Here is a 27,227-nt window from a genome sequence, read left to right on the forward strand (position 1 = left end):
CCTACGAGCTACCATGAGTGATTCTCCGAAACTTGGCACTCATGTTATAAGCTACCTGGCATATGCAGATGATTTAATTCTTGTCTCCCAGACTTCCTCTGGATTACAAAAGCTCTTGAACACCTTAGCTACATATGTAAACACCAATAATCTCATTATCAACACCCAAAAAACCCAAATTATGATTTGCAAACCTCATTGCAAAACTAAAGTAAAGCAATGTGGTTGGCATTTGCATAATGATTTATTAACGCAAGTGGATGTATATAAATATCTGGGCGTATTCATACAGGCCTCCGCTTCCACTCAGGATCAGGAAGCTGAGATACTTTCTAAACTCTGCATGCTTATTTCTCAGGCCAAGATGTTGAAAAAGAAATGTGGGAAATTTACGTTGAAACATGTACTACTTTTCTACAAACAGAAAGTAATTCCCTCTGTAACCTATGGCCTTGATACGATGCCTCCAAAAAAACCTCAATGGTGGCAAACTATAGAAGCAAGTTTTTGGAGACAATTATTGCAATTGCCGAATAGTACATGAATAGCCGCTAATAGCGGGCCTGTTATTTGCTCCCTGGCCCCTTAGCGGCTCCCGCTAAGGGCGGCTGGTAAAACCGGCCGCCCTTAGAGGGACCCGCTCAGGGACCTCGGAATGCAGCGGTAGAGGGTTAACGGCACTGGCATCGTTACCGGTGCAGTTAACCCCCTACCGCCAGGGTCAGAATGAGGCCCAAAGACAATTTTCTGGAGCAAAGATAATGTTTTTGAGCTCATTTGCATACTCGCAGCCTATAGCTCAGTGCATCTGAACAAATGGTGAACTTCCAGGCATGTCTGCTGGTTAGTGATGGAACATTTGTGGTTCACCTCTAATGGACTATTCTACAACCATGTAATGCGAAGTCCTGAAATAACTATTTGTAGTCACTTGCACACATCAGAATCCATGTACGGCTGTTAAATACAATATATGTGTGCTGCCTGTGGTCCTTTGCAAAACATTAATTTCGAACTATGCAGCTTGATTAATTACCTTTTGTGCACAGTAAAGCCCCAGTGCAAAATGAGTATTATATCATAGTATTTTATGTCATTTTATGGACTCAAAGAAGGACAGACACTGTTTTAAAGAACCATTATTCAGAAAGCATTGGAAAAAGAACAGCAATAGTGAAGAAATCTGAAAAAAATATGATTCCACCTGTCCAGACCCATACCCAGACTGCAAGTAGAACCACATCGTTCATGCAGGAGATGGGCGTGTGTTGTGAATAATAGATACACTGTTTGACTGTACCTGCAATCATCAAGCATACAGTGGCCGGGCTTATAATGGAAGATGCCATTATGAATATCTGGTACACGATGAAGGGGGAAGAGATGGAAGCGTTCTTCTTCGCTGTGTCCATTCCGTTGTGTAGGAGGTCCAGTGTGTTCGCCAACGTAGAAGGCCCCCAGCGACGACGCTGATTGTAAAACTCTTGGAACTCCTGAGGTGCATTGGTGTAGGCATCAGACGCAGCATTGAACTCCACCCTCCAGCCTTGCCGTAACAGCAGGGTGCAGAGCCAGCGATCTTCACCTGTGAACATTGTCAAGTGTGTGTCATAAGAAGTGTGATGGTGCGGCCCGGGCACACTTCATGAGGAGCACGGTCATGACAAAGAGCAAATATAACTTGTTCAGTCCAATTACAAAGCAAGATGTCTTGTAGTTGCAAAATCAATACAGCATTGATTCAAAATCAGTCCCAATACTAGTGCTTCAATTCCAAAAACAACAGTTGTGAACTAGGAATACAGTGGTAACCTCCGCATTTGTGGTGGGTGGGTGGCTTCATTGGTAATGGCTTGCCAGCTAGAGCCATGCTATGCCCAAGTCGTTGGGTCTTGTTCCATCACATACTTCTTCTATGGATATGATATAATATGATATATGTATATGATGTATAGATTAATGTTAAATTGCACATGCCTCCTGTGTCCCTCTTGCATAAAGAGGCTGCCTTGTATGCTAATGAGTTGTTCTCCTGCTGGCCAGGAGATGCAGCAGATCCAGGGAAGGGCCGTGGTGGGTGGAGCAGCAGTCAGCAGGACCGGCCACCCCCTGTTGTTCCGACATTGTCTGGTGAAGCCCTGGTAGAAGTTATGCTATTCAAGGGTTGAAGGCCAAAAAGGAGTTATAGGGATACGCCTGGGGCAAGGTGGTGCAGCGGGAGGTACACAGGAGTCACACCTGCTTTAAGATATATCCTTTCATTCAAGTTGCATCATGTATGTCTCTGCATAAGGAGTATGTAATGCAACAGGACCAGCAGCTTCCCCCCACCCACGGCGGCTATGCTCCAACTGTCAACAGTGGAAGCGTAATGCCAGAATACTTCATCAGTGACCTCATACATACCAATGACATCACACTGGCCTGCACACACACAGGGTGGTAGCAAGCTGGTTGACAAAGCTGCCACAACCTTAAATGTCCAGGGAATGTTAAACCACTGAGAGAGCATTAAGAGGTTTGGTTATGGGGAAATGTGTGAAGTCAGTGGGTGGAATGTGGTGGTAATTAGATGACTCGCCACTGAGGATGTGCTGGGGCATTCTGGCATTGCCCTCAGTAGGAGAGAGCTCTTGTAAGTCGACTCATTATCAATGGGTTCAAATTTGGGTGTTTTCACTGAAGCTTGCACTGTTTTTTGAATAAGGATGTTGGGTCTAGGAAGGGAGATTTGAGGTGCTGTTTGGCTGTATCTCTGTCTCTATGTTGATTACTTTCTTACCAATCTGCTTTTTGAGAACTGTCTCTGGTGTGGGATTAACACTTGTGATAAATAGTTTCCATCTGCTAATCAGTTCGGTTAATAAGTTCTTATTGGGACATTGCCAATTAGGATTCTGTAGCAATGCGGCAATTCACGTATGGAGAAGTTGATATCACGAGGTGCCATTGACGTTTTGGAAATCTTGAATTTTGGGTGATTGTCTTTCTCCAACTTGCCATTTTGTCTATTTAGAGTAGTAGGTTAGTTATTAGGTTCCTGGCCCTGCTTTTGTAGGCATAGTCTGCCATCTGAGAAGAGTATCATTTGGGACAGTGGATCATTTTCCACGTCTATTTCGTACAGAAACTCTCAAACTGTATTACCTACTTGTGCCCTTTGAATGTATTGATCAATAAAAGATAAAAGGTGAAATGTGTTGGATTATAATAGCAGACTATTTACATAGCAAACACAACGTACTGCGTTGTCTCTATGTCCCAAGAGGTGTCATCAGTAAGCCCTCGGTGATACCCATTTTATTTATCTGACTCAAGTTGAAGAAAGTCTGAATCAGTGCTGCCGGAATTCAAACAGATGACAAGCACGTTTATGGGTGCTTGCTCAGTTTGATGAGCTGGTTTGGGTCTTTTTGACCTAAAACATTTGACCTAATCACATTTGATCACATCCCCTGCAATCCCACCCCCAATTCCCCTCAACCTAATCTATAACCTTAAGCACCCCCTTAGGTCAAATGTTTTTAGGTCAATTATGCTAATACCCGATGAGCTAGGTGCTTGAGAGCAGAAGTGACCTAGTGCAGAGCTGGATGTTGCTGATACTTTTCCAAAATACAGAGACATCACATCTACTGCAGCATGTCTTTACATCAGTATCTTTGCAACATGTTCTTATGTATAGTGTTATTTTCACTAAGATACAAATACATTGAAACAAGGAAAAAAAGGGTGGACTTCCCCCATTTTATAAAAAAGAGAAAAAAGGATACATAGGAAAAATGTACACTAACGTATAGACTACCAGAAAGTCTTGCACCGATATGAAGACATGATGGATCCCGATCAACCACATATCTAGGAAGTTCTGAAAGCTGCAGGAAGTTGATCGAAGATGACGTTGGGCAGGATCAGTTGCTTCTACGGCAAGCCTCTATTGAGGCTTAAAAGTGTCAAAGTATCAGGAGGAGGAGCTTATCATCGGTCCTGCGTGGGAGTGGCTGTGCCGATTGGCTACAGGCTGGGCAAACGCAATTAGTGGGAGGAACATACGAGATGACAAGATGAAAAGAAGAGTGGAACAGTGGCTGATAAAAGTCGATGGGAAAGAATAATCGAAAGAAAGCAAAGAAGCGGAAGGTTAATAGTCAAGTGAAAGAGCAAAATGATTGTGCAATACTAATAATAAAATGTGCCCTATTCTATTCCGTTTATCCACATTATTTATAAGAAATAACAAAGCCGTTGGTTGATTCTTACAGGATACATAATGACCTATGGGTGACATTTGCAATATCGCTAGCAGTGACAACAATGCTATTTCATCAACCATCTATGCTTCTGGTGAACCCACTGCATTCCTCAAAACCACCTACAAATTACCTCTGACCAACGAGACTGCAAGGAGTTCTGACGGGTTCAAAGCTATTCCAACAATCGCAACCCAAGAGGTGAGCTTGCCATTTTGAGCGAGAAGTCTCTTACGGCCGTGTGGTGTGACCACATTCCAGAAGATTTCTATGGATGCACACCTTATGTTATGGGGGGTGCTCAATGTTATGTGTTTCATTGTAATTGTCAGCACAGGTACCATCAGCCCCATCTATAAAAAAAAGAGCCCGTAGATGATGCTGCAAATCAAAGGCCCCTCTCTCTTATTGATGAAGGATGGAACATCTTCTGCAGGAAAAATCTTCCTAGAGTTCAGATTTGAGATATTACAGGGATAATAATTCTAAATGTGCAGGGATTTGAACAGCGCCTAAGGTCCCTTCCGTTCCTGAGGAAATACATTCATCTGGAATAAAGGGAAGCATATCTGAGTTTTCTTGATCTAAAAGCCACCTTTCTATTCTGTTTTAGGTGAACTGTTATAGGCTTTGTTGTGCAAATCTGGAATTTGATCAAGAGTTTTTGGCATTCCAGGTGATACGTGATGAACCTACTCTTGGGCGTATGAGGTTTGGCTCCAATGGAGAGACCATTGCAGAATTTTCAATGCAGAAATCGGGGCTATGAAGGTATGTGTATAAACTCCTTTTACATTTTTTTTATCACTTCCAGAATTGTCTGTTACACGCGGGTTCTGATGCTCTGTGATGACTCCAGTGGCTTAGTAGTGTTATCATAGGAATATACAGTCATACTTTCTTGGACTGGGTATGGGCTAATCTCCTTATTGTCATTCATTTCAGGTTACTGTAAAGAAAAACAACTGGCCATGAATGCAGGTAGAATGAATAATGTGTTTGGGATGGTCTTGAGCGGCTGCTGAAGGCTGATGATGCTGTTTCCAAAGACCACTATTGGGAGATTGTATTGGGGAAACCTTTGTCTTCAGTAGATTCTATGCCTAAACCTATGCTATATTTTGCAAATAAGGTTGATTCAGCATTGGAACCTCGAGCAAACGCAGAATACTCAGATGCATTTGTTGTAAATTAAGTTTTGGTTGCACATGCTGTCTCTCAGGGGTCCCTCATAGTGATGCAGAAGAGACTTGAAGACGTTTGCGCCACATGTATTTGTTCTAGTAGTTTGTGTGTCACTGTTGCCCATTTTTGTTGATCTGCTCCTAATACGCTTACCCTAGAGCCTATTGGCTAAAATATGGGCGTAAAGGTTGGGATTAGATGCTTGGGGATCTGGTTTGGGCAAAGAGCACAGCCCTTTCAAAGAGGGTATCTGTAATGACCAATTTAATCTGTCAAATTTGGAGGATCAGATAAAAAATAATGGGACATGGCCAAGCCTCTGTGCAGTAATCAATCCCTGTCCACTTAATTTCATGTTTTATGTGGACTGCACAGTAATCTTCTTCCCCTTTGTAATGAGCGGTGACCTGTAGGGATTAACCCCCTTTCCAATGTTAAAGCAAATGCTTTAAAGTAAATGTGATCTCTATGAAGTAATATTTTTCATTGCATCTTCTGTGCTTTTTGTGTGGTATGTGTAGTGTACCTATTTATTCATTGTATTATTTTTGGTTCTAATTCTTTGATGAAATGATTGGATAATATCACACGTGTAATGGCCTATGTTATTGATGCATGTAATAATGATGATCATTATTTTTAAGAACCCATTATTTTGAGTTCCATTTGGGTGTTTTTTGCACTTACATTTTTCTCAGAACATTCTGAAATTGGGGGATTTTATTTCACTCCACCTAATTTCTGGATCCAGCCATAGACTACAGGTGAATCAGGGTGGGCATAGTGAGGTGACCAAGTCCCCTGTTACAGCCCCTAACACTGGCCTTTTTGCGCTATAACGCCTGCCGTCAACACTTAAACTCCACAGACTGTGTCCACAATGATTCTGTTGAAATTGATGCGATCATCTAAAAAGATTGTCAAGAAAGGGAGATTTCTGGTGTTAGGTTATTTCTGAGCATTAAGCTTTATGGTCTGACCATCCCCACCACTTCTTCTTGCACTTTTTACACCACAAGTACTGGGGTTTATTGACACATTACCCGTAGTATTTGTGGATCCTTTGCCAATTGCCTGCTACAACACTTTAAGACGCAATGGGTGATTGTTGCGTGAGAGAAAAATGTAATGTGCAGCATCGAAAGATGTACATAAGAAGAAGGTTAATTCTCCAGGCAGAAATCAAATGGAATTCATGCTCTAGCTCAACCTTTTTACTCCATTGAATGGCAAGGTTTTCCACCATGTGGGATTGTTGCATCACAATTCCCTGTATACGTGAACATCTGCAGTATCTTTATCATGGACCACAAAAGGCTGAGTAAAATGGAAACACGCAACTGACATGCAGGGTTTTGTTTGCCAAAGCTTACTTTGTGGTGTAATTAATCACAGCGTCCTCCCAAACTTTTCTATCCAGTTCCTAGTGCTGATTTTGCAGATTTTGTGCATTGGTAATTTTTTGGACACACCTTTAGTGAGTTAAATAGATGCAAAATGTCCTGCATTACACATGTTAAGCACATGAAAGGTAAGCATAGAGGTTAAATCAGGAGGCTTTAGTGCAGGAATTGAAGGGATCTTATGACAACATAACATGAAAACTGCCTCTATTTTGAGCAAGAGAGCCATCCAAAGCCATCTCTACCTTGATCGTACTGAATGAAGTGGGCGGCCTCAGTTGCCTTCTTGGTGTACATTTTCAAGACATTGTCGTCCATCAGCGCTGACGCCCTGAACAAGCTGAAGCACCCGGGGCTGCAGAGGACACACCCCAGCACGTGCTCCGAAGATTTCTGCAGCCAATGGGCCAGGGCATATTCAAATTTCTGGTACCAGACCATGGGACCTAGAGAGAGATGGTGGTTAGCATGTTTAAATGTAATAGCTAATATAAGAACAAGACACCACCACTCCCACTAATACTACTACTACTACTACTACTACTACTACTAATAATAATAATAATAATAATAATAATATAATAATATCAGTACGAATTGTGGAATGCTAACGAAACCTAATACGGCTGTTAAGTCTCTAGTGGTCTCTAAACCTTTGGGACCATATTACAGAAACTTTGCACTGGTCCAAGTACAATTAGCATTAAGGCAGACAGGAAGAAGGATTTTTCAGTGCATTTTTGCACCATGGTAAATTACATACCCATGGTAGTACTAGCACAAGCATTGCCTAGGTGAATCTATTTTCATCTGTTTTTCTTATTTATTGTTCTTTCTTAATGAATAACACAGGTGGTTCTTTTGGCCTTCATCTCTGCGTGCTTCGATAATAATTATGTATGTACATAGGAAGGCCTAGTCGTGTCATAGACACTGATTACACACCTAAGATATGAGATTACATCTAATATCATTGTGAAATCTTTCTGATAACAATGACAAATTGGGGTTCATTACGAGGTTGGCGGTAAAACACACCGGTAGGCAGCGGTTTACCGGCAACCCTGTAACACCCTCACCACTGCCTGATATCCCGGTGCCACTGAGATATCAAATACGGCGGCGGTAAGGACCAGCACCATTGCTAACGGTGCCGGTGCTTCAGTGGGGGACATGCCGGTAGGGGCTTCACAACCTGGCAGGTCTGGCCTGCCGGGGGATCCGTGGCCCCTACCGGCATTCTCATAGGATGGCGGTCCGGACAGGGTGCTGGTACGTTGCAACCGGCATCCTCATTTCCAGACTGCCATTCTTAGAATTAGGGCCATTGCCTTTGAATGCTGTAAACTTTGGTTTTGACTGACGCCCGCAACCTCAATCTAGCCAGCCACTGGGTTTACGGGGGGACCAGAGGTATTATCGTGATGCATCACTCTTTCCCCATTGCACCCTTAAATGCATTTGAAGTGTATGGGAGTGTCTGTCGGCTGGGGCACTTGCCGATGCCATCAGTTTTTGCAACCCCATGATATCTGCGTTCTCCCACAACCCGATTTAAGATAGTAGAGAAGCATGCAGAGGTATGCTGTTTTGAAGTTGCAGAATGTGATAATATTATTACTCCATACACTTATTAAAAGATATTTGAAATTAAAGTTAAAAGTAAGGTAATCTCTCACCACCATCTTCTATCTCACCGGGCAAAAAAAATAGTTGGGAGCCCTAGTGTCCTCAAGTCTTTCTTCTCCTCAAACACCAGCAACTTCTCTGATCCTGCTGCATATCATCGAGGTTAACACATTATATTACTATTTTCTTTATGCTCCACTTTCAGGGACGTCATTTCACCAAAATACCAGGTGTAGGGGAAGTGACATCACATGACCCTTGAACTCTGATGACATCACAGGAAGCAATGTCATTTGACCCAATCCGAAGTGACATCACGGGAAGCGATGGAACACAACCTTTCACCCCTTGACAAAACAGGAAGTGGCATCACATGGCATTGTTCCCAAGTACATATGGTTATGATATCACTGTCATGTAATATACAATTCATACAAGAATGGATCACCATATGTATCGTTAATATCAGTGTGTATAGGGCCATATTACCAAATTACCGTGAATGCAAGCAGACGCCAACGGACAAATGATAATGACGTGTTATTATGTAGCACTTACACTTAAGCGCTTTATATAGAACAAATATACATACAATATCACCCAAACTGTGTTGGTACTCATTTATCAACCACAAAAGGATGAAATTCTGAGTTGGCCTTGCTGGGATTCACTACACATCACACACACATCGCAGCAGCAAGTGTTCAACCCACTGATCTAACTTACTGGCTATAGCTATTTTACTGGCTATAGTAAAATTATCAATTACATGTCTGATTGTTCTCAAAGTCAGAAAGCAAATTACACTGAGTAGTGGAGATAGGAAAGAAAGACACATTACAACAAAGCATTAATTGTGGCACAATGAAATCAAGAGGCACTTTATGTGCTAGGGTCAAACATTTCTACACTATACACAAGCTTTTAGGCACAAGGATTTTGTCAAGTAATTGAGGACACACCGAGATGGAATGTCTTGTGATGATCACAACAAAGGCAACAGCAGAAAACAACATGCTATAACTACAATTTACGAAAATCAAAATGCATAGTCTGAAATCTAAAGCTTAATGCTTTTTGGAGGTTGTTGTCTGCATTGTGAATTTGAGGGGTTTAAGAACAGAGTAAATCAGTGACTCACCCCCTGGAGTGTGCCTGAAATAAACTTTTAATGAGCCTAGCAATTATTGTATAGAATTCCAAAAAGACAAATTATTTTTTATTTCTATTCTTTCCTATCTAGGGTCACTGCTCAAAGTGTTACATTTGTGGAACCCCTGGTATTTTAAGAGGCCTGAACAAGAAATCCAGCCACTCAAGAAACAAAGAGTACATAGTGCTGCCCACAGCCCAGGAGCGTCAATTAAAAAAAAATATATTGCATTTTTCAAACATTTCTTCTTTTAGGGGTAGAAAGGGAGACTACACTGGTAGCAAGGGAGACCACATGGTGTGACTCCCAAATGACGTCCCTATCCTCCTGTGTTTTTTTCGGATCAGCCTACATGTGAACATTTCATCCCTGTTAAAAGAGAACCACATCACTCCTCAGCAATTGCCTACAACGCACAGAAGTATGACTATTGCATCTTTACAACACTGAAAAGCATGACACTGTGAGATTTTTTGCATATGATATAATGTAATGAATAGCCTCAGTTCTACCACAATCCAGTACATTCTGATATTTTCCAGTACCAGTATTTTGGCATTGGAAGCACATGGGAATGCTGTAGCCACCTATTCAATGCCTAGAGTTCTAACATACTTTTTGGAGGAAAGGGAAGAAACATCCTCTCAGAGTTTGCCCTCGTGGAATCTGAAGATGGACAGATCCAATGGATTGCAAAATGTAATACCTCCCTGCATGCCGTGCAGAGCATTGAGGTGATTGGCCACAGGCGCACTGGGGAAATTAAACACTACTCAGCAGCTCGGGACAGTGCAGCGCTGCCTCCTGTGCAGGGCACACTCCCCGGATGTGCCAGTGTCACATTATCAACCCACCCTGAACAGGGGAGAGGATTACATGTTCCCTTTCACAATTCTGCACTCTGGTAGAAAGAAGCTTACAAAAGATCTTGCCTGTGGATCCAAGGAGCGAAATAGGCCTGTAATGTACTAGACCAAGTCTATTATACCCCTTTTGAAAAGGAGGTATGACTTTTAATAGTTTTCTGGATAAGGGAATCACACCAGTAGTTATCATTGATTTACACCATGCAGATAGCGTCCTGACATACCGATTGTCAGTAGTGAGATCAAAGCTCTTCCCTCATCCCAATCTTCCCTTAATGGACTACTGGAAATGGTAAAAAAGTTATTCTGCCATTTCTGCTTTGAGGTCATTGAGGTTGACATCTACCCCTTTGTGCTCCACGTTACCAAGAAACAACATGTCCTAGACTCCTTGCTCTCGGCGACATCATTCAGGTCTTCCCAAGATTAGTCTACAGCTTGCTTATTTGTAGGCTTTGCAATAGGCATTTACACTGTTTCCTCAATAAGCGCAGAATACACTACAAATCAATTCCTTCTATTCTCCACCTCCACTTCCCTTTCAAAGTTTACTCTTAATTTGCTCTGCACTATTTATCCTTCCAATGATACATTAGCCTGCTTCAGGAACCTGGATATCTTAATGACTATGGGCCTCATTCCGAGTCTGGCGCTAACCAATGGCGCTATTAGCGCCTTGGTCGGCGCCGGACCCGTACCGGCACCGCCCTGGTGGAATGGGAAATTACCGCCCTATTCCGAGTTGACCAGGGCGGCAATTTCCCATTCCCCAGGGCTCTTCCCCATTCCCAAATGAGCCCCCATAGGGCTCAATGGGAATGGGGAAATTGCAAATAACGGTGACCGTACGTTACGGTCACCGTTATTGGCTTAAAAGCCCCTTTGCGGCCTCGTTCCTAACACCAAAAGCAGGCGTTAAGGACGAGGGCGCAAAGGGAACTCGGAATGTGGCGGTAAGGGATTACCGGCACCGGTCTCGTTAAACGGTGACCGGTATCCCTTACCGCCATACTCGGAATGAGGCCCTATGTCATCAAATCCCGAAGCCTTGTCACTATTTTCTGCATCACTTTCGTTGTTATATACAACCCCTCTTCAAATGACAGAACAATTTCTAAACCTGGTAAAATAGCTTGAAACAAAGTTGGTAAAAAATTAGGTAGACCACGTTACACTCCTTTCATGAAACACTTATTATATGCCATAAAAGCACCTCACCAATGGGCATCATATACTTTCCATGCTTGATAATCTGATTACATTTGCAAGGTACCTTACCATGATCACTCTCTTTCCAAATATAAAGGAATAGAATCCTCAACTAGGCCTTTAGAAAATGATATTCTATCTTGGACAACCCCTCGTGCGGAAACAAAAGTAACCAGTACTAGAGTATCTTTGAGGATCCTCCATTGAAACCTCAGACACCTAGGGCCCAATTCATGGAATCAAGTGCAGAAGGAACGCAAACGCTGCTCGCCGGGAAGGAGCGTGTGCCATGCGTGCACCCACCGTGACTCAAACCAGCAATTGCGCGGCATGTGTATTTATGGATTTTATGAGGCATCAGTAGCCGTGGCACAATGAACACCAAGCAGTGCCAGTAATGCCCACGTGCGCCGGAAAAAGGCAGTGAAATGCCAAATACAGCGCAAGGCCCTGCGCCATCTGTGGACCAGCACACAGCCCTCACATCACAATCGCGTGAAAAATCTGCATGTACCTCGGATGCACCCCAGCGTAATCGCGTTTCCCCCACACCTGTGACGGCAACCTGCAGGCAGGCCCCGCCTCATGAACCCCCCACACCTGTGATGGCAACCTGCAGGCAGGCCCCGCCTCATGCCCCCCCAAACCTGTGACGGCAACCTGCAGGCAGGCCCCGTCTCACGACCCCCCCAACACCTGTGACAGAAACCTGTAGACAGGCCCCACATCATGGGACACCCCTACCCCACAACACAATGTGGACCGATAGACATAAATGCAGCAGATGTGAAATGAAATGCCATCACATGTTGCACACTCCAAGTGCACCTTGACACCCATCCATTGGTCATGCAAACCACAACATGCCACATGCCATTGGAAGTCAAACATTACACATGCATGCATGTGTGCATACACATGAACAACATAGGCCAGCATCATGGACACAGAACAGAGTAAGCAAGAGTGAAACTTGCGCTAAACCATCGAGACCAGACACCACTTTTTTTCACTGAAAAAATATATATTAAAAAAAGTATCTAAGTCATACTCAATGAAATTAAAATTTAAAACAGCATGAAATGAATCAATAAATAAAAGATTGCCAAAAAGAAAAAAAAAACATTGGATGTTAACAAAATAAAACTGAAATCAAAGATGTGGTCCATGTCCACAAATGTAGGTCCAAATGAAAACACAAATGAAAAGAAAACCATTCCTTCATGGTGAACAGAAAATTAACTGTGAGAAAGATAACTATGTACAAACAACCAGGGTCCATTGTCCTAAACCATGTCCAAAAACCTGAAGAATAAAATTAACAAAGAACTATGTACAAAAAGTGGTGCAAAGTCCAATAACTCCAAATAAAAGACAAAAATAAATGAAACCTACACCTAAGGATATATGTACAATGGCAGCGGGCTAGTTCTTCGACTCACCATGTCCCCTCAAAGTCTCGGCCAGGGCATCATCGAACACTGCATCCACTTCCCCTAGGCGGGCTACAGCTATCCCCTCGAGGGCTTGCAGGGACTCCAACATGCTACTCCGAAAGTTCCTGCATGTCTCCTCAAGGACCTCGGCCCGCCTCTCTGCCTGACGCAGTGTATTCTCCACCCTGGCCAAGGTGAATTTAGCCTCCCGTGCCCGCTACCACTCTGCTCCAATCTGCTGGCCAAAACGCTCCAACACAGAAGATATCCTTGTTGTAACGTTCACGTTTGCCCCCTGCCCGATGGCTGAAACCTGCCTTATTTCCATTGGAAGACCCGAGTCCTGTCGCCTCCTACGCTGATCCTGCTGCTGCCGAGTAGCCCGGTGCTTGCGCCACAAAGACAGCGCTGTGATGATGACAACCCCCGGGGCTGTCGTGCATGTTCCCAGCTGCTTGGTGCCTGCTCTTCCTCCATTGCCACCTGTCCTGTCGCCGGCTGGATCTCTGTGGTGACCACCTCTGCTGATCCTCCTTTGACTCCCGACTCTGTCAGGGATGTAGTCTCCACCAGACTGGCCACTGGGGGTTAGGACAGGTGCACAGGAGGCCCTGGTGGTATCTGGGCCGGAAGACGGCAGGGAGGACAACTGGCACACAGAGGAGGAAGACGAGGAGGGGGATCACAGCAGTAACCAAAGTGTGACCAGGAACTGAGCTAGCCAGTTAATGCGGCGACAGACCTCATTGTGATGATGTGCAAGGCCCCAATTGGAAGTCTGCACGTCATCATGAATGTTGCTTGTATGCCTCATGATAACGGCTAACAACGGTTCCACCCTGTCACGAATTGCTTTATCCGCAGGTATTGGTGTTTCCGTTTGCGTGGAAACATCCGTCACCTGCGGATGGGTCCGGCCTGAGGCATGTCTGCAGGTGCATACTGATGCAGTCGCAGTCCCAGGGGCAGGAATTAGTACAGGCACCTCCACGGCAACCTGCACTGCCTCCGGCCCCTGAGTCGCCCTGCACCAGTCACACCTACATCATCACCCCCGTCGGGCCAAATGTACTGGGCTGATGTGGCCTCCTCCTCTCCCTCCCCCTGCCAGCCTGGATGCTTCCCCACTGTCTTCCGCAGTGTCTTGCCCCTGTGTGGGCTCACCTGTCCCTCCCACTGCCGAGGAGCCCACAACCAATGCCTCCCCTCAGCAGCTGCGGCTGTTGTCAAGGACGCGGCACCAGTCTCCTCACTGCCAGGAGATGACAGTACCTGGGAGGATGACTGGGCCCTGCATCTGTGCCTGGTGGAGGCATCCCTGCTGCCGTGCTCCACAGTGCCTTCTCCGCCCTCTTCTCCCATCGTCGCTGTGGATAGGGAAACATAGAAAACAAACATCAGGCTACTGAACATATGTGTGTTTGTCACAATGCAAATGTACATCAGTGGCACTGTCAAAGGTCACAACCATCATCACCGTCCACTACACACAGGGAAGTGCTATTCACACACTTGCACAATCATGTCTATCATTCACAACAGACATTCACATCCTTGGACAAGCCACTGCCAGCAACTCAAAATTGTGCATTCAACTCACACACTTCATGGGACATACACATTTCAGTCACACATATCACCTGACAGTCATGAATCAGGCCATGGAGCTATCATGTCAAAGTGCACTCGAGGTCAAATTGGCAGAGTGACGCTATCACACAATCAAAAGCTCAAGTAACATACATCCCAGAGTGTTAGCTAGTCACACACTCACTACTCAGACACATGCACAGGTACACCATGCATGTCCATGATGTTGCCAAAAGCACCCATGTGTCACACCTCTTGCATGCCCCAATCCAGAGAGAGGAATGCAAACATGTGCACGTCGTTACATGCTGGCGCGCATCACACATTGCAACACAGACACCATTGATGTTGCACACGCTTGAATGGACTCACATGCAGCAGTGTCTGGGACATGCATACAGACATCTGTACAGGAGGCATGCCAGACATAAGGCCAAGGTGCACACTCCAACCACACGTCAATATGCACATGCACTATGGTGGACAAGAACACATGGACACTTACCAGTCGACTCCAGATGGAGCATCAACTCCAAGACCTGGGACTGCAGCGCTGGGTAGAAGCGATCCATGTCCCGCATCTCGTCAGTGGTCAACCGGCCGCGGAGCCCCCTTCGGTCATCATCAGCCCTGAGGAAGTGCTGGGCCTTGTTGTGTGTCCTAGACTTGAAGTCTTCCCAGTGCTTGTGGAGATGCTGGTAGTCGTGGGGTACAACCCCTCCATGTTGATGGCACCCACAATGTGCACCCAGATCTTCCTCCGTCCTTCATTGCTGACTTGCGATGGTCTGTGGAAGAGGGATTCATAATGCCACAGGACTTACTCAACCAGGATGCCAACTTACCTGGATGAGAAGCTGACAGCCCTCTGTCTCGCTGCCGGGGTTTGCCACTTCCTCAGATGGTGTTGAGTCAGATATGCCGAGGCAGGTGTGGGTGAGCAAGGTGGTCCTGGGGCTGGGCTGTGGAGCAGTGGTATGGCACATCAGGAGTCTCCTGGATCAGCAGAGGTGGTCACGACAACAGGATCACTGGCAATAGCTGTAGAGCAGGCACCAAAATGCAGGGCATGTGGGCAGCAGGCACACAGAGGGGGCAGGCAGCAGCAGACGGATCGTAGGAGGCCCCTCGGGGCAGTTTGAGGCAGGTAAATTGTCTGGTAGGCAGGAGCGTGGGTCTTCCGTGTTACTTGCGTGGACAACTGGAAAAGGCGCGTTAGTGTGGAATCAGAGGAACGGCCCTAACCGCGTAAATTATGTGACACATGCTGAATGTTGGGCATTGCCATTCAATATTGGGTTAAAGGTGTGCGTAGGACAACATTGCAATGTGCGTGCATTTCGTGGCAGAAGGACGTGTGGACTTCTGAGTATTTTGGGGTCCCACGCAAATTGTTCACTACTGTGACAGTGCATACTTCTTGTTTTGGCAAGGAGTTGCCTCCGCACACACGCGCATGTGATTTTTTCATTTTTTTCTACAAGGCAGTAAGTCGCATAAGCATTTTTCATACTTTGGTTGCCACTGTGTGTCGGTCGCATACCCTTATTTCTGAGGTCATAGTACCCTACATGTTCCTCGCGTATGCATTTTTTGTGTTGCTGGGTGCTACAGCGTTCTGTGTAATGTGTTTACTTCACACATGGGCTACTGAGGGGTCGCATACACGTTGTTTTTTTGGGGTTCCTGTGCATTATGCGACCCATTATTTTTTCCCAAGGGGTTACATTGAGCCTTGCTGGAGCACAGTGGCACGTTTTACATCATGTACCCTGCCCTGTAACTCAAATTGCCCAGGACAATTGATAGCTGCACCTCCCATTGCACTTATCCATCAGTGTTATGGCTGGGAGGGCAACAAGTGGGAAGGGAGGCAAAGCTGGGCGACCTGGCAGAGGTGGCTGATGTGGTGGAGGTGTCCGAAGTGGCCAAGGGGGGGAGGTCGGCAAGGTGTCCGAGGTGTACAGGCCCGTGCAGGGAGAGCTATGCCCCCCACCCAACAGGGTCAGGGAGATGCAGCTGATGCTGACATCCCCAGCACCCGGGGTGCCGGACCAGCAGTGTCATCTGTTGTCCGGAGCAGCCGGGGTGTGGAAGATGTAGGGGCAGCTGTGGCTACCAACACCCAGGTTCAGGGTCACACAGCCAGGACTATAGTCGTTCCAGTCCAGGCCCAGAGTGACTCAGAGGCAGATTTCCATCTCCCTAAGGGCAAGGGACTTGCGGTGCAGGCTACTGGCACCAGCACCCAGGGTCACAGACCACCGGTGTCATCTGCTGTCCGGAGCACCCAGAGTGTGGAAGCTGCAGGGGCAGCTGCGGCTACCAACACCCAGGCTCACGGTCACCCAGCCAGGACTGTAGTGGTCCCAGCCTGGACCCAGAGTGACTCAGGGTTGGATTTCCATCTCCCTGAGGCTAAGGGACATGCAGTGCAGGCTACTGGCACCAGCTCCCAGGGTCACAGACCAGCGGTGTCATCTGATGTCCAGAGCAGCCACAGTTTTGAAGCTGTAGGTACAGCTGTGGCTACCAACATCCAGGCTCAGGGTCACCCATCCAGGACTGTAGGGGTCCTGGCCTAGGCCCAGAGTGACTCAGGGGTGGATTTCCATCTCCCTAAGGGCAAGGGACATGCGGTGCAGGCCTCTGGCACCAGCACCCATGTACGGATACTTGCAAGGCAGCCTGCTATAACACCATCATTGCCTGATGCCATGGCCCAGTCCACCATTACTCCAGCCCGTACTGACACAAGTGGTCCTAGCCACTCCGGGTCTGCACAACCTTGCAAGAAGCCAAAGCGTGCAGTAGCGGGACAGGCTCAGACCCAAGACACGGTTCAGAAGCCTCACACATCGAGGAAGAAGAGCTTCTGTAATGAGAAACTCCACATCCTCGTGGACTACATGTTGGAGCACGAACGTGACATGCTTGTGCGGGCAGGGAGCACACATATTCCTGCTCAGCATATGGCCCACTGGCAGCACGTCACGGTACGAATAAATGCCATGGGCCATGAGAGGCGCACTCCTCAGGAGGTAGTCAAGCGTTCGAATGACATCCGACGCTGAGCCAAGGATAAGTTGGGCGCCGGCCTACACCGCTACTCTGTTGACTGGAGGTGAGACACAGTCAGAGGATGACAAACTCACTCCACATATAGTGATTGTCAGTGATCTCATTGATGTGGAGCAGATCCAAGGCATGGGAGACCTGCCAATGTATTATGAAATGTCCGGTGAGTGGTGATGCGTGTGTGTTCGGGACATGTGTATTATGATGCTTGAATGAAGTGTCATGATTGTTTTGCAGTTATGCCTACATTTACATGACTGCCATGGGTTGACCATGTCATGGTGGTCTGGTATGTGCTTGTTGTCATGCAGACTGCATACGGACGATGTGATGCACACCGAGCCAATCCTCATCACCACTCCTGCTCACTCATCCCATGTCACTCTCTGTCCAGCCTCTCTTGGCCCTCTTCCAGCTACAACCTGTTATGGCGTATTGCCTGTGATGATCTTCCTATGCACATTTGCATTCTCTCGTCACATCTCTTGACGTCTGTGAGAGGTCACCCTGCCAGCTGTACCTCCTCAGAGGTAATCTTCCATTCAGCTCCTTCCCCCAGCAAGTCACTGTCTCCAGGGGACTGGTCATTCCTATGCTGGCCTACTGCGACATACTATACAAACATTTCTGTGCTTCTACTCTCTTCCCTCTGCAACTCACCCAGGATTGGACTGTGTGAATGGTCCTTTTGTTTTGGGGCCAGGTATCTATCTAGGACTGTGATGATGGCACTGGCTCCCAGGCAGCACCCGCACTTAGGGGGTATTTACTATATCCCTCCAACCCATGGACAACACTTGACACCTGATTCATGCACTTGCCCTTACACTGCCGTCAGCACGCAACGTTGCATTTCCGGGTTATGTAGTTCTATTCTACATTGAGCATGTTCCCATGTAGTGCAATGCCCCCTCACACTTCCAAATCCAGGACTCCCCTTCTACATGCCTATTCACTTGCGTTATGTCAATGTGACCTGGACTCATGGAATCAGTGTGCCTGCCTTCACTGTGTTCCCCCACCCTAGCATTGTAGCACCGTGTGACACTTGTGTTTTTGGTAATTGTTAGTTCCATATCATGTCATGTCACAAGCTTTATAGATGGATCAGGGACAGTAGGTATCAACTTACATCTTATGCTGTTTGACAGTTCAGGCATGGCCATGCTCCTGGCATCTGTGTATTTGCATCAGTGATGCTTGTGACTCAACTATGCCAGTCTGGTGCCTGTATGTGAAGCAGGTGCTAAGCACCATGCACTTCATGTGGTGTCATGCCCTTTGACACACATCCATGTCTGCTTTCATGATATCCTTGCCTTCCATTCACACTGCGTACGTGCCAGACTTTGTGACCTCACTGACATAGCAGGTTGATGTGTTGCATGACTACATTGTGATACCTATGTGTGTGGGCTATGCTACTTACAAGTGTCTATGTATTTTCCTGTCCATGTGCAGGTGATGAGGCACTGGATGCAGAGGAGTAGGTGGAGGAGGTGCAGGAGAGTGGGTCGCAACCAGGCCCCAGTGGAGGACCTGGTGTGGTAGCCCATGAAGATCCACTGGTGCTACAGTCCATCCTGGCCATGACTCACTCTGACTCCGCCTCTGAGGAAGCCTATGGCTCTGGTGGTGAATCGGACTTGGAGTACTTGGTACTGTCGCAGGTAAGTGAATCAACTGTGGGTGATGGCCTACCCCAAACATCTGTACGAGGTGTTAGGGAGAATTAACAAGAAGGGGGCGTGGCTAACCGCCATGTAGGAAGGACGTGTTCGGCGCAGCTCCGCTCGATACGATTATGGATCCGCCACCAACTACCGCTTAAACTTGACTGCAGCCACTTGAAAACAGAATATAGGTCGTGTGAAGGAGTGTTCCGCCTGTTGACGAAGTTTGGGAGCCTCACGACCCTCTGAGGGCCCGCACCATCAAAAAGAAACGGAACGTCGTACGAGGACAGAAAATGGCGGCCATGACGATGCCCAGCCTGACGCTGTAGCGGAGCCCTGTGACCGACCGGGAGGAACCCGCAAGGGGCCAGCCTTTATGGAACTCGATCTGAAGTGGCAGAGATTGCCTAAGCTGAGACCTGTGCTCCTGTGTCCCGAAGAAGAGCAGCGAGGAGACGGAGGGGGGAGCGCCTGATGCGGCCTTAACTACACCCTCACCGGGCCCTGCTGAGCGGCCCACTGGTGCAGCCCGGCGGGCGGCCGACGCACAACCCCCCCCACGAAGCATCCCCAGCACGGCGCCATCGGACACAGACTGTGTAGTGCCTGCCGAGGCCTGACGGACCACGAAGATAGGACATGACCACTAAGGGCGCCCGAAGCAGACACCGCCAAACTACCATGGAGTCCTTCGCGGCCGCTGGAGCGATCGGACCCGCGGAGGCTTCTGCCCCTGTGGAGGTGCCGGGCGCCGCGAGACCCGAGCCAGCTAACTCCCAACTGCTAGAGGCCATCAAGACACTCCAGAAAACTATGGAGGACAAGATTGATGCGGTTGCGATCGACCTGAATTTACTGAGGCAGGATGTGCGCTCTATCACCGGCAGAACGGACGCTCTCGAGATCCAAGTCCGAGACAATACCGATGCCAAAACTCAACTTTTAAAGGATGTAGACATTTTGGCGCAGAAAGTGAAGAACCTAGAGGACAGGGCTGAGGAGGCCGAAGGAAGGGCCCGCAGAAACAATATCAGAATTATCGGCCTGCCCGAGGGCATCGAGGGCAACGACCCTACCAACTACGTCGAGAACCTGCTCATACAGGAAATTGGGGCCGGGAAACTGTCGCAGGGCTTCACTATTGAAAGAGCCCATCGCTCCTTAGCCAGGAGGCCCCCACCGGGGACCCCACCAAGACCCATAATAGCCAAAGTCCTCAACTATAGGGACAGGGAATCCATTTTGGCCTTCACCAGGATGGGCGGATCCATACAGAGGGACGCCGCAAAGATAGCAATCTACCCTGACTACACCCTGCAGGTTCAAAGGAGCAGGGCCCAGTTCCACCACACCAAGGCGAGACTCAAGGAAGCAGGCCTGCGCTATCTACTCCTCTACCCGGCTAGACTCAAGGTCCTGCGCAACAACAAGGCCCACTTGTTTGATAACCCAGCAGAGGCCTGCGAATGGATGGACAGAGAACAGATCCCGGACATCGAACGGAAGCAGCGCGGGCCCTAGCCGCCCGCAACATAGGAACTTCTCCACTCATTGACTGCAGTCGCCGATTGTACATTCATATGACAATAGTCGTGGCGACACTGATGGAACCGGAGCCGCGCCGGTCGTGGCGCACCTCCTGACAACACCTTCGGAGGCAGCCCCCTTCCTAACCCCAGGATACTTTGGGTGAGTTCACCCGCCCGTAGGGCACCGGAAGACCCTGGTCTGATGGGGCAGAAACGGGGATGTCAGAGCAAGGGCAACCTCGCTAGACGTGTTATGTTTGAAGTTGTGTTTTTTGTTAAGTTAGACGTTGTTGTTTGTGGGGGTTCGAACCCCAAGTTGGGATTGCAGTTTGAATTGGACACAAACCGGACCGGGACCAAGCGCAGCAGAATTGCAACCAGGACGACCAGGTTCGTCAAACCCCTCAACCTCACGCTTCCCACAGCCGCACGACCACACACAGACCATGGCTGAGAGGATCAGAGTCATGTCCTGGAACGTCAGGGGGCTAAACAGCTATATCAAACAGCGACGCATCCACGCCTACATGAAACGCCACAGGGTCGGAATCGCCCTCCTTCAGGAGACCCACTTATGTGGCCCTAAGCTTGCAGCGTTGGCCAAGGTCTGGCGGGGCACCCTAGTGGGCTCCCCCTACTCCACCTACGCCAGAGGCGTCTTGATATGGATCGCCCCCTCTGTCCCAGTCAAGCTGACCCACACCAAAACGGACAATGAAGGTAGGATGGCCCTGGTTCAGGGCACCATAGAGGGGAGGGACGTCCGCCTGATTTGCACCTATGCCCCGAATCATGATGCCACTGTTTTCTTTCGCTCGCTGTACGCTCGGCTGACCCCGAGTGATGAATGCATAACGATATGGGGAGGTGACAATAACTGTACCCTGAACCCTTGCATAGACAGGTCGGATGGTAAACACGGGGACCCCTCCCCACCCGCCAAGATATTGAACGCCCTCACGCAGCAATATGCCCTGAAAGACCTGTGGAGAGTGCAAAACCCCGAAACCAGAGGCTACTCCTTTTACTCCCCCCCACATAAGGTCCATACCAGGATAGACTGCCTGTTCATTAGCGAAGAGCATGTGGCGGGATTTGAGGACACGCAGTACCTAGCCAGGGTACTTTCAGACCATTCCCCTTTGATGACCTCGTGGGTGACCACGACGCCCAGGCCCCCCATCCCCACGTGGAAATTGAGAAGCGAAGCGCTGTTGGACAAAGCCTTCAGCGAACAAATCAGGGAGGGTTCCACACATTACTGGCAGACCAACATTGATAGCGTCAGATACTTAGGCACAGCCTGGGAAGCCTACAAGGTGGTAACTAGGGGGGAAATGATAGCCGCGGCTGGAGGGGCCCTAAAATCCGTCACGTCCCTGCTAGCGCACGCTGAGACTGAACTCCAAGATCTCGAAGCCACCCCGTCCCCTGATCCCGCCCACTTGCAAAAGATGATTGATCTTAAACAAACATGCCTAACACACTGGGAGACGCTGGGGAAGTTGAGCTATACTAAATTCACGGAGAGGAATCATGCCCTGGGCGATAAACCCGGGAAGCTTCTTGCATGGCTTTATAAACGAGAAACCCCCAGATACCCCATTTGCTCCATTCGTAATACAGACGGCCTGACCCTCCACACGCAAGTGGGTATCAATGCAGCGTTCAAACAATATTACCAAACCCTTTACTCCGATCCAGCCCCGCCCCCTGACCACGCGATCGAGGACGCCCTAGACGCCATCTGGCTCCCATGCCTGGAGGACCACTTGGCAGATCCCCTCGGAGCCCCCGTCACCCCCGACGAGGTCACAGCCACCATTAGGTCATTGCCCTCGGGTAAAACGCCGGGACCGGACGGTCTCCCGAGCGAATTTTATAAGGCCTATGAGGATATACTGGCCCCCCTGTTGTCCAAAGTATATAACGAGGCGTATGACATAGGCCACCTCCCCGACACCATGATTGAAGCCACCATCATCCCCCTACTTAAGCCCGACAAGGACAGCTCTGACTGCGGCTCATACCGCCCACTATCCATGTTGAATGTAGACAACAAAATCCTCACCGCATTACTGGCCAGAAGGCTTCGTGCAGCCGTCCCATACCTCATACACCAGGATCAGACGGGCTACATGCAGGGTCGCTCTATGTCCGAGAACCTGCGAAGGCTGCACCACGTGATACACAGCACAAACGGCATGCCCGGTAAATATGCAGTTGTGTCCCTCGACGCCTCTAAAGCCTTTGATTCGGTCCGATGGACATGGCTTTATGCCACCTTAGCAAAGATGGGGATCGGAACGGCTTTTTTGAACTGGGTAAAACTCATTTACACCAACCCCACCGCCAGAGTGCGTACCAACAACACTTTTTCTGAAAAATGGAGCCTGGCCAGGGGCACTCGACAAGGGTGCCCCCTATCCCCTCTACTTTACATCTTAGCGATTGAACCAGTGGCAGCATACCTTAGGCAGGAATACGGTGACGGGGGAATAACGATAAATGGTGTGAACCACCTTGTCTCCATGTATGCGGATGACATGCTCCTCTACCTGAGGGATCCCGAACACCTTCTCCCCTACATCCTGGAAACCCTAGACGGGTTCCACAGATGTACAGGGGTCCAGATTAACCACAGCAAGTCTTGCTTATTCCCCCTGGCTGCACTTAGTGGAACCAAGGAAGAACACCTCCCCCCTTTGGCCCTTAAATGGGAACCCACTACGTTCAAATATCTGGGCGTCGTGATCCACCGGGACCCTGAGACCGAACATGTTCTGAACACGGGCAGGGCTAAGGAGGGACTGGCTAAATCAATCGACCTATGGTGCAAACTGCCCCTTTCGATGGCTGGTAGGGCGGGACTCCTTAAAATGGTAGCACTCCCCCGTCTCCTACACTTCTTCACCAACGTCCCCTACAACATCCCCCAGCGTTTTTTCAAAGACCTGGCCATGCTATGTAGGAAACTCTTATGGCGGGAGGGGAGGCACAGAGTTGCCCTAGACATTACTCAAAGACCGTACGAGAGGGGAGGCCTGAACACACCTAACTTTGAGCTCTACTACATAGCGGCCCAGCTTAAGCACGTGATCCAGTGGATGGCTGATGATGCCATGACGGACACACGCCTATTGCAGCCCCCAGACGCACCATGGCTGCTCAGGGACCTCCTCTGGATCGGACCAATGCCCAAAACGCTGGACGCGCACCTCATCCGCCTAGGCACCCAAATTTGGAGTCGGGCCTGCAAGTTGGTCAAGCTGTCCGACCCTTACTCCCCACAGATCCCTATAGCCGCCATCATGTTCACTAGGCCGGAAGACCGGAGGGCGATCCGGAATATATGGGAGCCCTCTGGCGTCGCCACTCTGGGCGATCTGGTGGATGACCAGGGCATCCACACATTTCCCGAGCTGCACGAATTGACTGGGGTCCCACTGGGTCAGTTCCTTCTATACGGGGCGGTGCTGGACAGACTTAGGAGGCGATGGCCGGATGCAGAATCCCAATGCGCCGGACACGAGGCCATAGAGAACCTGATAGGTGTGGCAGAAGGGGGACACGAGACCTCTAGGCTTTATGAGATCCTAATTGACAACACCACACATAGCGAACTCACATGCAAGAGCAAATGGGAGGCCGAGCTGAACACACTATTTGGCGACACGGAGTGGGAAACAATAACACACTATCACAAAAAGGTCTCTAGGAATGCCCGATTTCAACTTATCCAATTTTACATCATCCATAGGGCCTACCTTACCCCAGCTGTCATCTCGAGATTCAATGGCGCTGGTGTGGTGCGGTGCCCCAAGTGCCAAGAACCTGCGGCCTCCCTGACCCACATGTTTTGGGCCTGCCCGAACATACGAACCTTCTGGTCGCAAATTCAGACCAAGGTAGCAGAGGAGGACATAACGCTAGACGTGCAATCCCCCAAGGCATGTCTATTGGGCTCGTACCCACGAGGGAAAAAAAACAAATCTCTCAACAGGCTCAAAGATTTGATGTACATCCTCGCTAAAAGGCGCATCGCAATGGCCTGGAAGTGTCCCAGAGCCCCTAAACTTGTAACATGGTGGGAGGACCTTCGCAGATGGACTGTGGCTGAAACCGGGGCCTGGGAGCTGGCGCAAAGACAGCAAAAAATAAATGACTCGGAGGACCTCCTGCAGTGGATTGCCCTCACGACGGCCCTGTTCAGTCCTAAGGAAGCCAGCACCTCTGGTGAGGACCCGGACAGCCCGGGCTCACCCTAATGCCAGCAGCAGACTGCGTAACCCCGGTCCGGGTTCACTTGGGGAGGGAGGGAATGGGAATTATTGCGGATATTTAATTGAATGTCGTGTTGATGATACTGGTTGTATGTTTCTTGAAAAAAACAATAAAAATATATTTAAAAAAAAAAAAAAGGGAGAATTAACAAGAATGTGCTAATTTCCCTTACCTTTTGAGAACCCCAGAAACTTTGCTGGATTTCTAGGATTTGAATTTTTACCTGGAAAGAGTGTGAGCCTTTTTTCCCACTCTTTCATGTGTCTTGATGTGTGTTTTACTTTTGTGTTCTTTGGATATGGGGTTTTAAACAACTCCATAAGCTTCATCTTTTTCTTGTGTGTCAAACAGCACCTTCAGTGCAGTGGCACAGGGACGTCTTTCAGACTTCCCAAGGTTTAAATACCTTCTCTGGGACTGACTACTGTCTCCCAGAGCATGTAAAGTTATGTTGACTTTGCTAGTCTTTTTAAATTCATAAACCCAGCACACACTATCTTCCTATAGAGTGCTAGCGGGGTTGTCTAGCATCCCCTATGTCTAAACACTCACGTAACAGTCAAATGTTAACCTTTCCTGTTGAAATGGCTGGTGGCAGTGGTTTTAGAACAAACTACCATGATTTTTCCCGACCCCGAACACCGGTAGCTAAAAATCAGGTCAGCCATGTTTTTCAATATGGTGCCCAAGACGCCTCTGTAAAAACAGACTCGGGTCATCTTATTTCACTGTTTCTTTTAGGAAAGGTCCTTCTAGTGTTTGTCTCTGCGCGTCAAACCAGGTTTGGTCCCTTTGTTCATTGGGCTTTGGCGGGCTTGAGTGCTGAAGCCTTCCTCTGGCGCCTCAGTGTCTGGGGTGGACAGGATGTGAGGGAGATGCCCGAAACTTCCTGTGCTTAGTCTCATAGGAGACCTGAATGCACTCTGGTGTGATTGCTGGCTGACTGTCTGGCAAGGACAGCCACCCTGCTGGGTGAGTGACAGCTAAGCTGGAATGAATGGAATCCCCTCCAACTACGACTTCATCACTTGAGCTGGTGGTAACAACCAACTTGTCAGCCACCTGGACACCATCTCCATACTGGTTGAATTTTCATCAGGGTGCTGTTGAAAACCGGATAGCCAGTGAGAAGGATACCAGTTTGTGGACTTTAAGGCACTCACACCTTAAAACCGATGTTTTCCAAGCTTGTGGCTGCTTCTCTGGGCAGTGCAGGAACCTCCCGACATCCTCCTTCTTGTCCCCATGACTGAAGCTCAGGAACAGCAAGATCTGCAGGAACTGCCAGGAACAACTGCCTCAGCTACAGCTTTTTGTCATACATAAGGTACTGTGCACATGCGGTCAGGAAATCCTTTCTGCCGCGGTGAAAGTTTGTGAAACATTCCCAACTTTGTAGTCTTGTTTGCTCCTAATCTGACATATAACTCTTTTTCTTGCAAACTACTTCTAAGATCATTGGCAAAGACTTAACCATTTTCTACCAGAACTGTGCTATCCTATCCAAGACACTGAACCATTGACTCTGGCCCAGGCCTATTGAATTGAACTGCCTCTTGTAGTGAACTGAAACTATTTGCACTGCCTATGAAAGTAACTGTGTGTCTTTCTATCCCTTTTGAAAGTTACTGAAGTGCAATTTTTCTCCCACTTCAGGGGAGCCTAACTTGTTCAGAAACTTATTGGTTGTGTACTGTAGTGTGTTATAGTGTGATATTGAGCTGCTTATTACTAGTGGAATGTTTTCTAACTAAATGTGTAAATAAATGTATATCCTTTTTTACCAAGAAACCTTGAGTGTTTGTTTGAACTACTGTAATTGCATGTCCTTTGTGTAACCTCTTGTACTGCTCAAATCCCTCTTGAGATAAGTCTGGCTGCTCAGCCACTGCTACCACATAACTGTGTAGTACAGACTTGTACCAAAGGTGACATTGTG

At 48.0% G+C, this 27,227-nt stretch overlaps 1 protein-coding gene across 1 annotated transcript in view; it reads right to left on the reverse strand.

The window, feature by feature from the left end:
- The window catches only part of LOC138467575 (chitin synthase chs-2-like), a 299,897-nt gene that overhangs the window by 103,426 nt on the left and 169,244 nt on the right, over nucleotides 1–27,227 (reverse strand). Inside the window, exons 10-11 of the mRNA XM_069607708.1 lie at nucleotides 7,084–7,284; nucleotides 1,301–1,585 (exon numbers count right to left, since the gene is read on the reverse strand). Coding sequence (XP_069463809.1) covers nucleotides 1,301–1,585; nucleotides 7,084–7,284 — 486 coding nt within the window. The remainder of the gene's footprint in view (nucleotides 1–1,300; nucleotides 1,586–7,083; nucleotides 7,285–27,227) is intronic.

This window comes from Ambystoma mexicanum, chromosome 4q, assembly GCF_040938575.1.
Source record: "Ambystoma mexicanum isolate Mex_15411 chromosome 4q, UKY_AmexF1_1, whole genome shotgun sequence".
Taxonomy (NCBI): domain Eukaryota; kingdom Metazoa; phylum Chordata; class Amphibia; order Caudata; family Ambystomatidae; genus Ambystoma; species Ambystoma mexicanum.